Below are 15,076 nucleotides of genomic sequence, written 5' to 3' on the forward strand. Positions count from 1 at the left end.
CATATAGTACTTTAAAAATGATAATTAAAAAAAATACATCTGTACATTTTCCTGTGGTGTAGTTTTATAGTTTGATTTAGGCCATACATTGTTCTGTTACCAAATTAATCAACTTTTGTCTAGTACCTTATAAGGACCTGGGTGCATTAGGAATTATATTTGTGTACAAATAACCAAGACTCCTAATTATAGTAATTTAAATAAATGTACAGATTTATGCTCTCACTTGTAAGAAGTCCAGAGGTGGGCAAACCAGGGCAGAATGATGGTTCCATAAAGTCATCAGGGGTCTAAGCCTTTTCGGGTTTTTGGCTACCTCAGTCCTAGTGAATGGCATCCATCCTCAAGATGATGAGATTGTGGCTAGAATTCCAGGGATTATATCTTATAGGGAAAGCAGAAGGGGAGCATGAGAGGCAAAAAGAGGTCCTTTCAGTTGACTCAATTCTGTTGGAAGGGTTCTCCAGAAGCCCCACTCGTTATTTTTTGGTTACATATCATTTGCTACCCCTCGTTGAAAGGGGGAGGCAGGAAATGTGTGCTTTTAGCTGGTCTCACTGGTACCCCCAGATCAATTCAGGAATCTGTTACTAAGGGAGATGGGAGCATAGAGGTAGGGAGGCAACTGTCCATGTTTGTCACAGTCCCTGGGGCACCTTTCCTCCTCGGGGCAGAGGCAGCAAACAGGACCCTGTGGAAGGCACAGTGACCTCACCAAGGCTCTGCAGTCTGCGGCTAATAGAGGGCCTCTGAGAGTTTATGTCCTAGGAATCAGCATTTCCCACGTGCCACAAGGTAAATAATCTGCCTGCCAATCAGGAGACACAGGTTTGATCCCTCGGTCGGGAAGATCCCCTGGAGAAGGAAACGGCAACCCACTCCAGTATTCTTGCCTGGAGAATCCCATGGACAGAGGAGGCTGGTGGGCTACAGTCCGTGGGGTCTCAAAGAGTGGGACACGACTGAAGGGACCAAACCATCACCAACATATATGTTCACGAAAAGTTATCCAGCATCCTCCTCTGCACATGAAATTCTACACCACTTCTAGAAAAAGGCTCTATTTTAAATAATCTTTGAGAACTTTTTTTGGAGAAACATATTGATAGTGTGTCCATATTTACTGATTATCAGATTGCCTTGGTGGGCACTCAAAAAAATTCTCAGGTCTGCCCCCGATTATATTGTTACAGGAGTTCTGGATTTATTATAAGGAATTCAAGTGATGGAGAATAAAACTGAAAACATAGGTTTTTAAAAAAAATCTAGAGTGAAGTTGATATATATTGCTCTGTAGAGTTTTGAATAGCACTTGTTGGCATTTCCATTTCCTGGCATTATCTTGTCTGGATGTAAGTTCAGGTGGAAAGTCATTTGGGTGATCCTGTCTGGGTCTCTGTTGTATTGTAGCACTTTTCCTGACTTCCTGAGCACTCAGAACGCACTAGTTAAGGTGAAGATGGGAACTATCCCAGGGCTGGTAATGCACTTAAATTACTTGACTCACTAACAGTAGGATGATGACAGAGAAACTGGGGAGGAATTGGATTTATGTTTTGCTATTGAAGTGATATGTTCCCAGGTGGCGCAGCGGTAAAGAATCCACCTGCCAACGTAGGAGATGCAAGAGATGCGGGTTCAATATCTGGGTCGGGAAGATCTCTTGGAATAGGAAATGGCAACCCACTCCAGTAGTCTTGCCTGGAAAATTCCATGGACAGAGGAGGCTGGTGGGCTAGTCCATGGGATCGCAAAGAGTCAGCCACAATGGAGCAACTGATCGTGACTGCATGCATGTTGTAGTCAGTTTGGAGTAATGAGAAAAGAGAATTCTCACACAGTCTTGTGGTTTGTGTGGCTCTTGATGCAGAGCTGACTATTGGAACAGCGGGAAAATCTGACACCTTTTGTGGGCTGTTAGCCAATTTTTATAACCTCAAGGCAAAGAAAATTTCTGTTGGAAGGGTGGCATCAGGTGATTGGTTAGGATGCTATAGGGTGGGAAGGTTTACCTAGTATGGGGTCAGGGAGCTGGCTGGTTTTGACCAGGGTTCTCAGGGCAACGGTTCCTGTGGGGCTTGGTCTGTTTGGGGGATGACCTTGGTACAGGGCCTTGGCACAAGGCTTTATATCTGTGACCTTGGTACAGGGCTCCGCGAATCTTTCAACTGTGACAGTTGTTAAACCACGTGTAAACATTTCCTTTTCTAATCTTTCTTCCTCTGTTCCTTTTTTTTTAAAAGCATTTTTGTTCTCCCACTTAATTTTCAGTTTTATTTTACAAAATAATTAATTTATTTTTGGCTGTGCTGGTCTCATTGCCACGTGGACTTTTCTCTAACTGTGGCAAGCAGAGGCAAGCACCGAGCTGCAGAGCTTGGGCTTCTCGTTGCCATGGTGTCTGTTGTTGCAGAGCACAGGCTCTAGGGTGGGCGGGCTCAGTAGTTGTGGTTCCCAGGCCCTAGAACACAGGCACAAGGGTTATGGCCCATAGGCTTGGCTGATCTGTGGCACATGGGATCTTCCCAGACAAGGCATCCAACCCGGGTCTCCTGCATTGGCAGGCAGATTCTTTACCACTGAGCCACCAGGGAAGCCCCCCCATTTGCGATTTTAAATCTTGAAACATCCTAAACTTCGATGAAGTGAGGAGGAGCAGGTACGGCACTGGTGTGTGGAGCCTGGGTTTGTGTTTGAATCCTGACTTCCCTGGAGGCTCAGACGGTAAGGAGTCTGCCCGCAGTGCACGATACCTGGGTTTGGTCCCTGGGTTGGGAAGATCCCTGGGAGGAGGAAATGGCAACCCACTCCAGTACTCTTGCCTGGAAAATCCCATGGACAGAGGAGCCTGGCAGGCTACTGTCAATGGGGTTGCAAAGAGTCGGACACAACTGAGCGACTTCACTTTCTTTCCTGTGTATTAACCAAGTGACTTCAGGCATGTTTGAGCCTCAGTTTCCTCATCTGTAACATGGGGATCATACTACAATATTCCTCATAGAGGAAATATATATATATATATATTTTTTTTTTTAAAATGAGAATTAAAGAATGAAATGCTCTAGGCAAAGCCGTTCACAATGGCTTCGCTCAGTAAGTGGTGCTGTTATCACTGATGGGAGGAACTGGACCAGCACAGATCAAGGCAAGCATGTAACGTTTGGAGAGAGTGACTTAGGAAAGGAGGCTGATGCTTTTCTCTCACTTAAATGGCTGCCAGAGGTCAGGAGCCACAGTGTTCTGCAGCCGTCCTGGTTGTACTCCAGGCGTCGTTTCTTGAATGTGGTCTGTGATGTCTCAGCTTGTCGCTCAGCCCATATTTACCAAAGGCTTACTATGTGTCGAGTCTTTGGTAAGTATGGAGAACTACATACAGGATGACAAGGTTATCCCAGTGTGGGTACCACCGGCCTGAGCCAGCTCCCTCGCTGCAGGATTGCCGAGCCTAGGGCTTGGTGCTGAGCAAGTTATTTCCTCTTTCACAAATACTCTGTACCCTTCTCACTTGAAATGCAAGCTTGCTTGCATGCGTGCCAAGTTGCTTCAGTCATGTCCGACTATTTGCAACCCCATGGACTGTGACCCACCAGGCTCCTCTGTCCATAGACTTCTCCAGGCAAGAATACTGGAGTCGGTTGTCATGCCCTCCTTGAGGGAATCTTCTTGACCCAGGGATTGAACCTGTGTCTCGTGTCTCCTGCATTGGCAGGTGGATTCTTTACCACTAGCACCACTTAGGAAGCCCAAATGCAAGCTTGGACCTCCACAATGTTTAAAACCAAACCAAATAAAGGAAGCAAATTCTCTTTCCTTTATTCCTGAGAAATCTACCAGAGTCACCTTCTCTGCCTGCCCTCTCATTAGCTGCCTTCTTTCTTCTCTTCTTAATCCCTTGTTCAGGATGACTGTAGGAGTAAGACAATAGATCCACCATTCCTCTGAGAGTGCTGGGTCACCAATGACACCCTCACCGCCAAAGCCATCAGCCTTACCGCAGACCACGCTTACGTGCCTCTAGAGCAGTGCTGGCCAGTGGAACCTCCTGTGATGCTGGCGGTGTGCTATTTTCTGTCTCCCAGTAAAGGAGTCATGGCCATGTATGACCATGGTATGTTTAAAATGTGGCCAGTGTGACTGAGAAACTGAAATTTTATTTCATCTTGGTTAATTGAAGTGTAAATAGTCACACATGTGGCTTGTGGCTGGTATATAAGGTCAGCTCTAGTTCTTGCCCTGTTGCTTCTGTCCATTTCTTTCTGGAATCCCTGTTTTTCTTAGCCTTGGTGGCACAGCATTCTTCTGGCTTTCTGTTAGCTCCTCTCACTCCTGTGCCCACTAAAACAGCACCCCCGAAGGGTGTATGTTCACTCTCCGCCCTCTTCTCTTGAGTTCTGAGTGTAAGACATGTGGACGTGACCTTCAGCACTTTCTCTAGCCCTCATTCTTCTTGCTGGCTTCAGACCACTCTTTCCAGCCGAAGCCTGGGGCTGCCACGTGGGTGTTCTGAAGCCAGTCACCTTGAATTGACCATGACCCTAGCTGAAATCACTATCATTTCCACATCCACTAGCCCGCTCCCCTCCCTCTGGCTCGGCTGTTTCCTCTGACAACCGTTGGCCTTTCCTCTCTGGCATCACCGGTGACACGCATCCTTCTCGGTGTCGTTCACTCCCTCACTCTTTTGGAGTCTTCACATTCCTCTTGCACAGCCCTCTGCATTCATTCTCAAGGGCTTGCCCTCTTTTAATGATTCTAAAAGCACATGCTGCTGAAAATTTGCTACATTCAGAAAAACATGAACAGAAAAGAAAACTTGCCTGTGATCTGAACCACCCGGAGACCCATCTACATTTTTTATTTTTGCAGGGTCGGGGGGGGAGTTGCGACTTCTCACATGTAACCTCTCGTAACCTCTTGCCTGGATTACTGTGGCTCTGAACCCTCAGTGTCTCCCCAGTCTAATCCACTGCTATTTCCCCAGGCATGAGTCTGATCATGTCATTCTTCTATTCCGCTCGTAAATCTCCAGAGGCACCCAGTTGTCTGTTGAATTAAATTTGTCCCCACTGATGAGGCATCATGCCAAGCTGACCTCCGCTTTCCTAGCTTTCAATGGCTCCGTATGGGAAAGGTTACTGGCATAACACAACAAGAAACACGCTCAAAGCAGGAAGTCATAGTATCAGTTTTGCTTGTGACTATGTACCTGTTTAATTTGGCTTACATTTATTAGTCATTTTTGTTTCCACTCTTTTTTTTCTAGAAAACAAAACTTCAAAGTCATTACCTTTTAGATTGTGGTAGACAGCTGTATTGTACCAAATTTCACTTTTTTCAAAATAAAAAAATGCTTTTTCCCGTATTATCATAGTACCTAAGATAGTTGCTATTTTCAGTTCTATATGTATTTTCTAATTATTCAGCAGAACACCTTATAGGTTTATTTCCTTTCTTGTGCCCTTGGAGAGGACTCATACCCAAAGCTGAGAAACACTGGCTCTCTCTGCCCAAGAAACATCATTCCTGCTGACTCTTCATACCTCGAGTCAATTCAAGATGAATCAATAAACATGGATTGCACTAGAAGAAATGGATTCTTCCATGGGCTGAAGATCTTCTGGATGTTCTTAGAAGTTGGGGTCTTTCTAGCAAATGAAATCTGGTCCCTTGACAAAAGGCCATGTTGTTTGTGTCTTGAGCACCCAGAAGAGTTGACCCTGGCCTGGCCAATGACAGTGACACATAGCTCACTTGCTCTCTGAGCACTGGCGTAGCTGTAGCCTCATCGATGTTCAGGAGGTTTTGTCCAGCAGAAGAAGGAGGACAACTTCATCGAGTTTTGTTTGGTGGCCTGAAATTTAATCTTGTGCTTATTGCGAATGGATCTAGCCCTTAATGAATTCTGTCCTTGGCTCTATCTTATTTATCTTCTAACAGCTCCCTGGCACATAGTAAGCAATTAATAAATGGTTGCTATTATTAGGATTATGACTAAAGAGAGGTCTCCACAAACAAATTCTTTGTTGCTGTCTTTTCTCCTGCTCCAGACTGAGGTTCCCAGCTGCCCACTGAATGTCATACACGTTTGCATCTTTGCCTGTGCCATTGTAGGTTCTGCCAAGCATGCCTTTCCATCCTCTTCTCCTCTTATTAAAATCCTATTCACACATTTCAGGCCAGGCGGACGCCTCTTCCTGGCATGAAACTTCCTTCGTTGGAGCCGGTTGCCTCTTCCTCTATGCTCTGTGTGGTTTCCATGTACCACTCGCTGCCCTGTGTAGTAAGCTGTTATCTTGGAGTGACTTCAGTTTTTTTACATGTCCATCTCTGAATTCCTCTTTTGAAGGTGGTGGAGACCATTCATAACATTTACGATGCCCACTGTGGTAGCTATCATAGAACCTTGTGTGTAGTTCAGTTAATCCATGTTTGTCTGGATTAAGCTACGATAGAAATTGCAAAGCCACCAGCTCTTCACCGGACATTTTCTGTAAGACTGGAGCGAGGCCTACTTGCCCTAGCTGCACATTCTGGAAACATCCTCACTGTTCCGCTGCTGGGCTCTGGGCCGCTATAGACTTTGGGCTTGGGGGCAAACAAATGACTTGGATGTTGGACTCCAGCCTGTTGAATTCCTTGCTGTATTTGCAGAAATTTCTAAGAATCATAATGATAATTCTCAGAATTACTGTTACTATGGTCAAAAGTCAGAGGTTCCTATTTCCTTTTAGGGTCCTGCAAACTACTTCTTTTCTCAAAAATGAAATGATAAAGAGAAGAGGAATGATTCTTATCCATGTAATTTGCCTTTGCTTTTGTGAAAGGGAGAGCCGTGAAACAGCAGGTTTCTGAATGCTTTGGTTTCCAAGAATGCTGGAGTGGGTTGCCATGCCCTCCTCCAGGGATTCTTCATTTGGAGGATTGAGCCCAGGTTCCCTGCATTGCAGGCAGATTCTTTACTGTCTGAGCCACCAGAGAAGCCCCTATCTGTAAAATAGAGAAGATAATTGTACCCAATTATCTGTAAAATTGTACCCCCAAATCTGTGAAGTTAATATGACCAACCTAGACAGCTATTAAAAATCAGAGACATTACTTTGACAACAAAGGTCCATTTAGTCAAAGCTATGTTTTTTTCCAGTAGTCATGTATGGTTGTGAAGGTTGGACCATAAAGAAAGTTGAGCACTGAAGAATTGATGGTTTTGAGCTGTGATGTTGGAGAAGACTCTTGAGAATCCCTTGGACTGCAAGGCAATCAAACCAGTCAGTCTTAAAGGAAATCAATCCTGAATATTCATTGGAAGGACTGATGCTAAAGCTTAAACTCCAACACTTTGGCCACTTGATGTGAAGAACTGACTCATTGGAAAAGACCCTGACGCTGGGAAAGATTGAAGGCAGGAGAAGAAGGGGATGACAGATGATGAGATGGTTGGATGACATCACCGACTTGATGGACATGAGTCTGAGCATGCTCCAGGAGTTGGTGATGGACAGGGATGCCTGGTATGCTGCAGTCCATGGGGTTGCAAAGAGTTGGGCACAACTGAGCAACTGAACTGAACTGTAATTGTACCCACAGTCACAAGATCTTGTGAGGGTTAAATGAGTTTATACATATAAAGTGTTCAATAGCGAGGCTTTTATTATTACTATAATATATATATGCTCAATAAATGCTAGCAATTTTTATTTTGTTACTGCTGATATGCTGATGAACTTGTCTAATAAATAATATTTATGATATTGCCAGCATTAAAGAGATAAATTTTTAAGTTCGCCTAAGCTACTTTTCAGCCTGAAGAGATTTGAGAAATAGTTCAACAATCTCAAATCTCTTTTTCTTTTAGTATCAACTTTATAATACTTTATAAGTTCATTTTCATATGGAGCCATCCTTGCCTTCCACATCTACATAGCATCGGGTTTATTGTAGCACGTTAACAACTTGGTTGACGTTTACAGTTGACTGCAGGTACTAAATAATAAATGAATTTGTTGTTCAGTCACTAAGTTGTGTCCAACTCTTTGTGACCCCATGGATTACAGCACACCAGGCTTCCCTGTCCTTCACTGTTTCCTGGAGTTTCCTCAGATGAATGTCCATTGAGTCCGTAATGCTATCTAACCATCTTTTCCTTTCTCATCCCCTTTTCCTTCTGCCCTCAATCTTTCCCAGCATCAGAGTCTTTTCCAATGAGTCGGCTCTTCACATCAGGTGGCCAAAGTATTGGAGCTTCAGCTTCAGCATCAGTCCTTCCAGTGAATATTCAGGGCTGAATTCACTTAGGGTTGACTGGTTTGATCTCCTTAAAAATAAGTGTGAATGGAAAGGGATAAACCTACTTCTTACTCCTGCAGTGCTGTAATTCTTGAGGGCCTAAAATTCCAGTTACATGGTTATTATAAAGCAATGAGTCTAACAATGCTTTTCTCTCTGTCTCACATTTCAAAGGAACATGTGTCCAAAGGGCCTTCTTCTCCCCTTGATGATCTTGACATTGTCACTTTACACCCAAGTGCAAAACTGTGACAATACCTCCTGCCCCAGCCACCAAAAGAAACATAGAAGCGCATCACGGTAGAAAAGGGAGAATGGCCCCTTTGTGGTGACTGGCTTGGAATTATAAATATTTTTACTTCTCCCATAGGAGATGGCTCGTGGAAGAGAGGAGACAAACACGACTTTGAAGCTAAGCAAGCGTACTCATCCCTCCAAACAATCACTCTACTGAGGACAGTGAAACCTGAGTTTGAGAAGTTTTCCATGGAGGTGAAAAGTTCTGTTGAGAAGCAAGGGCTCAGTGAGGAGGATTACGTAAGTGCTTGATTAGGAGCCTAGACCTTCAGCATCCCCAAAACAGTTGTTGAATTAAATCAGATGTGATAAAGCATCCCGTTCTGAATCATTCAAAGATTCCTAGGTTCAGGTCTGAATGTCACTGTGGCTCTCTGTGTGTGTTTTTTTTTCTTTCCTGGCCAACTTTCCTCTCCTCCCCATTGGGCCCCCATCACCCCACCCTTCACTTAAACTTTTCCAACTGCTACAGGAAGAGAAATTGCTTTCTGTACTTTGTGGTCATGCTAAGCAGAGGTCTGAAGACTTCCCTCACCTCTTCTGCTAGCAGCATGTTGGGAGAGAAGACAGATGAAGGATTGCCAAAGTTTGGCATGCCTAACTTTTCCAAAGCTTGGTGGAGGGAGGTATTTTGGGTTTTAGAAGGCTCCTTCTTTTGGCAATCTGTCTTAGCTTTGTGGCCCGCCTGCTTCTCTCGCTTGTGGCCCTGTCGTTGCCTCTTTCCGCTGCGAGCTGTTTCCTACTGGAGTATTCCAGAGCATCCCACTTCATTAGTGTGGTTGTTACTCATGCGTCTTCAAAGATGCATCTTCCAGCTCTGGCTGGAATCTAGAGCTCAGGCCAGGCTCAGGATTAAGCAGCAGGACTTTTCACTGTGTGATCCAGGGCAAATTCCTCAGTCTCCCTCATTCAGATGAGGGTGGGAGGATCATAGATAATCTAGCTGAAGTCTTTATCACTGTCTGGTCAAAAAGTTGAAACTAAATGAATGGTGCCTCTTTTGTACTATTGCCATAAGCTCATACTCGTCTTTGTAGGAACTTGCTATCCAGTGACATACAAAGGGTCTTATAAACAGATATTAATGTCTTAAATGCCATATACATACATGTATATAACACATCATTTAAAATATCTTTTGATTTTCTAAATCAGCACTGTCTTCTAGATATGTAATGTGAACCACAAGCGTAATTAAAAATTTTTTGGTAGTCACATGTGAAAAAGTTAAAATCAGGTGAAATTAATTTTAACAATACATTTTATTTCATATATATAAAAATATTTCAACATTTAATCAGTGTAAATTATGATTGAGATTGTATATATTTTTTCTTATATAAAGTCCAGTATGTATTTTGCCCTTGCATGCTAAGTTGTTTCAGTCATGTCTGACTCTTTACAACACTTTGGTTTGTAGCCCACCAGGCTCCTCTGTCCATGGGATTCTACAGGCAGGAGTGCTTGAGTGGGTTGCCATGCCGTCTTCCAGGGGATTTTCCCAACTCAAGGATTGAACTCGCATCTTTATCTTGTGCATTGGCAGGCAGGTTCTTTACCACTAGCACCACCTGGGAAGCCCATTTACCCTTACAGAATATCTTAATTCAGCTAAAGTACTTGACCAGTGGCTGCCATATTGGACATCATGGTCTGAATTATGAAAGAAGTAGGGTTTCTGTAATAGAGAAGGGGCTTCCCAGGTGTCTCAGTGGGTAAAGAATTTGCCTGCAATGCAGGAGATGCAGGAGACCCGGGTTCCATCCGTGGATTGGGAAAATCCTTCGTTGTACTGACTGCAACACAGTAGTTACATTTGGGAAAGCTACCTCACCTCCCAGGCTTCCCTGGCGGCTCAAATGGTAAAGAATCTGCATGCAATGAGGGAGACCTGGGTTCCATCCCTGGTTTGGGAAGATCTCCTGGAGAAAGGTCATGGCAACCCACTTCAGTATTCTTGCTTGGGGAATCCCCATGGACGGAGGAGCCTGGTGGGCTATATAGTCCATAGGGTTGCAAAGAGTCAGATATGACTGAAGCGACTTAGCACTCTGTAATAGAGCCCAAGTTTTTTTTTATAGAAACCTATGATAGTTTTGTCATCATCAGAATCCTTTGCCCCAGGAATATGGAAGGACACAAATGGCATCATGATTCCTTTAGTAGTTCTGCCAGAGGTGGTCTGTGTCAATATTGAAAACATCCAAGTCTTTTACATATGCCATTATAAGTTAGTTTGGTTTACTAAATTCATATTAATTTTCTGCTTCATATTAAAAACTCAAAACTGGTGTCATCTTGTCTAATGACAAATTTTGTCTTCTTCTTGAAGTTGTTGAAGTTCAAATATTTCAGTGTAGGTTGGCCAACATTGATGATATTCAGTGGGTGAAAGTTGGCATTCCAGTGCTCCACCAGGTATATCTTCTTGATCATTAGTTATCCTATGTTCAGAATATTAAATCTTATTTTAATGTTGAAGTGAAAGTGAAAGTTGCTCAGTCATGTCCGACTCTTTGCAACCCCATGGACTATACAGTCCATGGAATTCTGCCAGGCCAGAATACTGGAATGGGTAGCTGTTCCCTTCTCCAGGGGATCTTCCCAACTCAGGGACTGAACCCAGGTTTCTATTTTAATGGTAGTCTGGGTAAAATCTTCCTGAAAGGTGTACCTACTACAGAGATCCAGAATACATTCCAATCAAAGACTGCTGCTTTAGAGATTATTTGTAGTTGTAGATTATACCACTGTTTTTCTTTGATAGTGGGGTCATTAAAACAGATTTTATTTATTTTTTTGATACTTAGCATTGATGTTTATTTATTTTTGCCACACCATGCTACATGTGGGATCTTAGTTCCCTGACCAGGGATTGAACCTATGCCTGATGCATTGGAAGCTCTAAGTCTTAACCATTGGACCACCCTGGATCTTATAAGTAGATAAAAATGATAATGTTAAGTAGATAAAAATGATAATGTTAAGTAGATAAAAATGATAATGTTAAGTAGATAAAAATGATAATGTAAAGTAGAAATAGGAGCTCCTCCTAGTGACTTTGTCTTTCTAGCTATGTGTGTTTTAGCTGTGCTCTCTTAAGTGTCATTGCAGATGTTTGTCTGGTTAGTTTAGACAGGTGGTTGTGATGAGTACCGTGAAGGAGGGAGCTATGGGGCCTGTCAGAGGTTAGAGCTTGATTTCCTGCAGGAGATGCTGGCAGACTAGCAAGACATGGTGGTCTTCATCCTAAGGCTCAGCTCTTTCCTGGGTCTGTTTCTCTTGTTTGTGCTAATGGGTTGTCTCATCTACTTACTTGGAACTTCTGTTCGTGACATTTGTCATGAGTTTTGCAGTCCTGGCTATTGATCTCAAACCCAGCAACTTTGGTGGACTCTCTTGATTACTTCTGAATTTTTACTGTGCATTTCCTAAGCAGTCACCCGAACTGTGAATGCTAACAGTTTTGTTTCTTTCTGATTCTTCTTCCTTTAAGTATGCTTAAGAGCATACTTAATTACATAAGTATTCTGAATTAAAATGAAGTAAAGTTAATTGAATAAAAACCTTCAAGGATACTGGCTAGGATCCCAAAGCAGTATTGAATATAAGTAGTGGTAGTGGGCGTCCTTGCCTTCTTCTTAACTTTAAAATGAAGAGTGTACCCGGGAGAATATTTTGGCAAGATCTTTCAAAGTTCAAAGGCACATACTTAGCAAATTTGTATCTAGGGATTTATCCTTTAGCGATGTAAAGCCCTTGGAACAATAAAGCAGGTGCTGAAATATAAGCACTGGCATTATAATTGTACCAAGTATTCACTGCAGCATTATTTGTTAGGGCTGAAAACTGGAAACAGTCTAATTAATTGCCCATCAATAAGGGACTATTTATATAAATTATATGCATGCAATGGGATAGGATGGAATTATGAAAAATAAGGACAAATCTCTGTGTACTTGGTGGAAAAACCAGCGTGATATGTTAAATGATAACAGCAAAGTACAGAATAGTGTGTAAATAGTTAAAAAAAAATAATGAAGAGCCTATAACACATTTCATATCTGCTTATATCACCATTCAAGTGTGATTTTGGGAAAGAGTGGAAGTTTATTTTTATATTATATTTTATTTATCTTTTATTTTTATTTGTTGGTGAGTTCTGTTTTGGCAAAATGATGCCCTTTATTAGGATAACTGAGATAAAAATAGAACAGAAAACATCAAGATCCATGTAATGTAGATTAAGGAAAGGACCTGGAAACAGATTATTTTTTATTGAAGTATAGCTATTTGCAATGTTATATTATTAATTTCTGATGTACAGCAAAGTGATTCTGTTAAGTGTTCATAGAGCTTCTGTTATATATGTTATATATATATACACACACATTCATTTTCATATTCTTTTTGATTAAGATTCCACAGGATACTGACTATAATTTCCTGTGCTATAGAGTAGGCCATTGTTGTTTATCCAGACTATATATAATAGTTTGTATCTACTCATCCCAAACTCCCAGTCCCACTCCCCTACCCCTCCCATGGCAAACACATCTCTGTTCTCTATGACAGGGCACACATTTTCATGGTAGGCATTATAAACTGATATCCCTGACTCCATGTTATGCATATTAGCATTGTGGTTGTCATAGTGGCATGTAGTTGGCATCTTTGGAAGGCTTGTGATCTCAAAATGCAAAAATTTGAAGCTTTAAAAATTTTATAAGGCTATATTTAAATATTGGAAGGATGGAGTGGCAATAAAATAAAATAATTATTATAAATTTAAAATAAAATTATTTTATTTTATTTTAAAAATAAATAAAAATTTTTAAATAAAATTATTATTATATATTTTAAACTTACCAAATTTTATTATTAATGTGATTGTTTCTCCCCTCTCTCTTTTTCTCTCTTTCCTTCTCTCTCCCTCCCTTCATCTCCAACTCTTGCCTTCTCTTTTTTTAAAGTGACTTTTTAATTGAGATAAGAGCAAATTTACATGCAGTTTTAAGATGCAATACAGAGATATTCCTTATATATAGTGCTTAGTTTTCCCAATTGGTAGCATTTTGGAAAATTTCATGCATGATCACAACCAGGGTATTGACACTGATAACAAGGCACTGATTTGACTCAAATTTTCTCAATTTTATTTGTAATTATGTGTGTATATACACATGTGTTGGTATAAGTTCTGTGCAATTTAATCACCTGTGTAAGCTGAGGTGATTAAATTTTATTAAATACCTTTTCTACATCTGTTGAAGTAATCAGATTTTTTCTTTATTCTCTTATAATGTGGTGAGTTGCATTACCAGGGTTTTCCCCCCAAACCCCAGTTTTATTGAGATATAATTGACATATAACAGTATAAGTCTAAAGAAAACATAAGGATTTGATATTTGTGTATTTTGAGAAATGATCACCACAGTAAGTTTAGTTAACACTGAACACCTGGAATAGTTACAGAATTTTTTCTTGTGATGGAAAATATAAAAACTATTCTTTTAGAAACTTTCAAATTTATAATAAAGTATTGTTGACCATGGTCATCTTGTTGTATATCACATCTCCAGAATGGATTTATCTTATAATCGGAATTTGTATCATTGGACCTCCTTCATTACTAGAGTTTTTAAATTTTAATAATCTCCACACAACCTGGAATAATATTTCTGCTGTCTCTCTACATCAAGTCTTGAACTCTTCTATTTCCTGGTTCTTATCTTGGAGAATATAATCACAGTTGAACCTATACACGTTTGTCAGGGTGGAGCTTTCTAGGCCATTGGCAGCTTGTAGACTAGCCTTTCTGGGTCAGAAGTTCACTTATGTCTCACTTACCTCTGGTGAGTGGTTGGGTAGGTATATGTGTGATATGATGTAAAATAGGATTGCTCAGGGTTGGGCTGTTGTTGGGGCTTTGGGTGTTATGTGTACTATATAATTGTCTAGTTATTAGCGCTTGTATCTTAGGACATTGTCTCCACCATCCCTATGAGTAATACAATAGTATTTACTTATTCATTTTTTAGCTGCACTGGGCCCTTGTTGTAGAATGTGGGATCTCTAGTTGTGGCATGTGGGTTCTTAGTTGTGGCAAATGAGATCTAGTTTTCTGACCAGGGATTGAACAGGGCCCTCTGCGTTGGGAATGTGGATTCTTAACCCCTGGACTGCCAGGAAAATCCCAATAGTATTTTTAAAGTATATTTGTTCTTTAGTGAATTTGGTGAAAACCTAATCTATTTGATGCATCATGTTTTAATAGGGCCCATTATATTGGGAGACAGTATAGTGTTTAAATGTGCCGGTTTCCTTTTCTTAAACTTGGATCTGCCTCTCAGTGTTTTTATTTTGAGCATGTTTCTGAAACTGTGCCTTAGTTTTCTGACTATAAGGTGGGGATAATAATTTTTAACTGACAGGTTAAAAGAATTTCAGCATTGTATTTAAATATTTAAATATATTTAATACAATGCCTGGCACT

General features: G+C 41.3%; 1 protein-coding gene across 2 annotated transcripts in view; it reads left to right on the forward strand.

Moving 5' to 3' along the window:
• NPR3 (natriuretic peptide receptor 3) overlaps window positions 1–15,076 on the forward strand; it is a 68,957-nt gene that overhangs the window by 16,725 nt on the left and 37,156 nt on the right. For both annotated transcript variants that reach the window (XM_020907649.2, XM_020907723.2), the window contains exon 3: window positions 8,654–8,820. In XM_020907649.2, the coding sequence (XP_020763308.1) occupies window positions 8,654–8,820 (167 nt within the window). The remainder of the gene's footprint in view (window positions 1–8,653; window positions 8,821–15,076) is intronic.

This window comes from Odocoileus virginianus, chromosome 14 (genome assembly GCF_023699985.2).
Source record: "Odocoileus virginianus isolate 20LAN1187 ecotype Illinois chromosome 14, Ovbor_1.2, whole genome shotgun sequence".
NCBI lineage: Eukaryota > Metazoa > Chordata > Mammalia > Artiodactyla > Cervidae > Odocoileus > Odocoileus virginianus.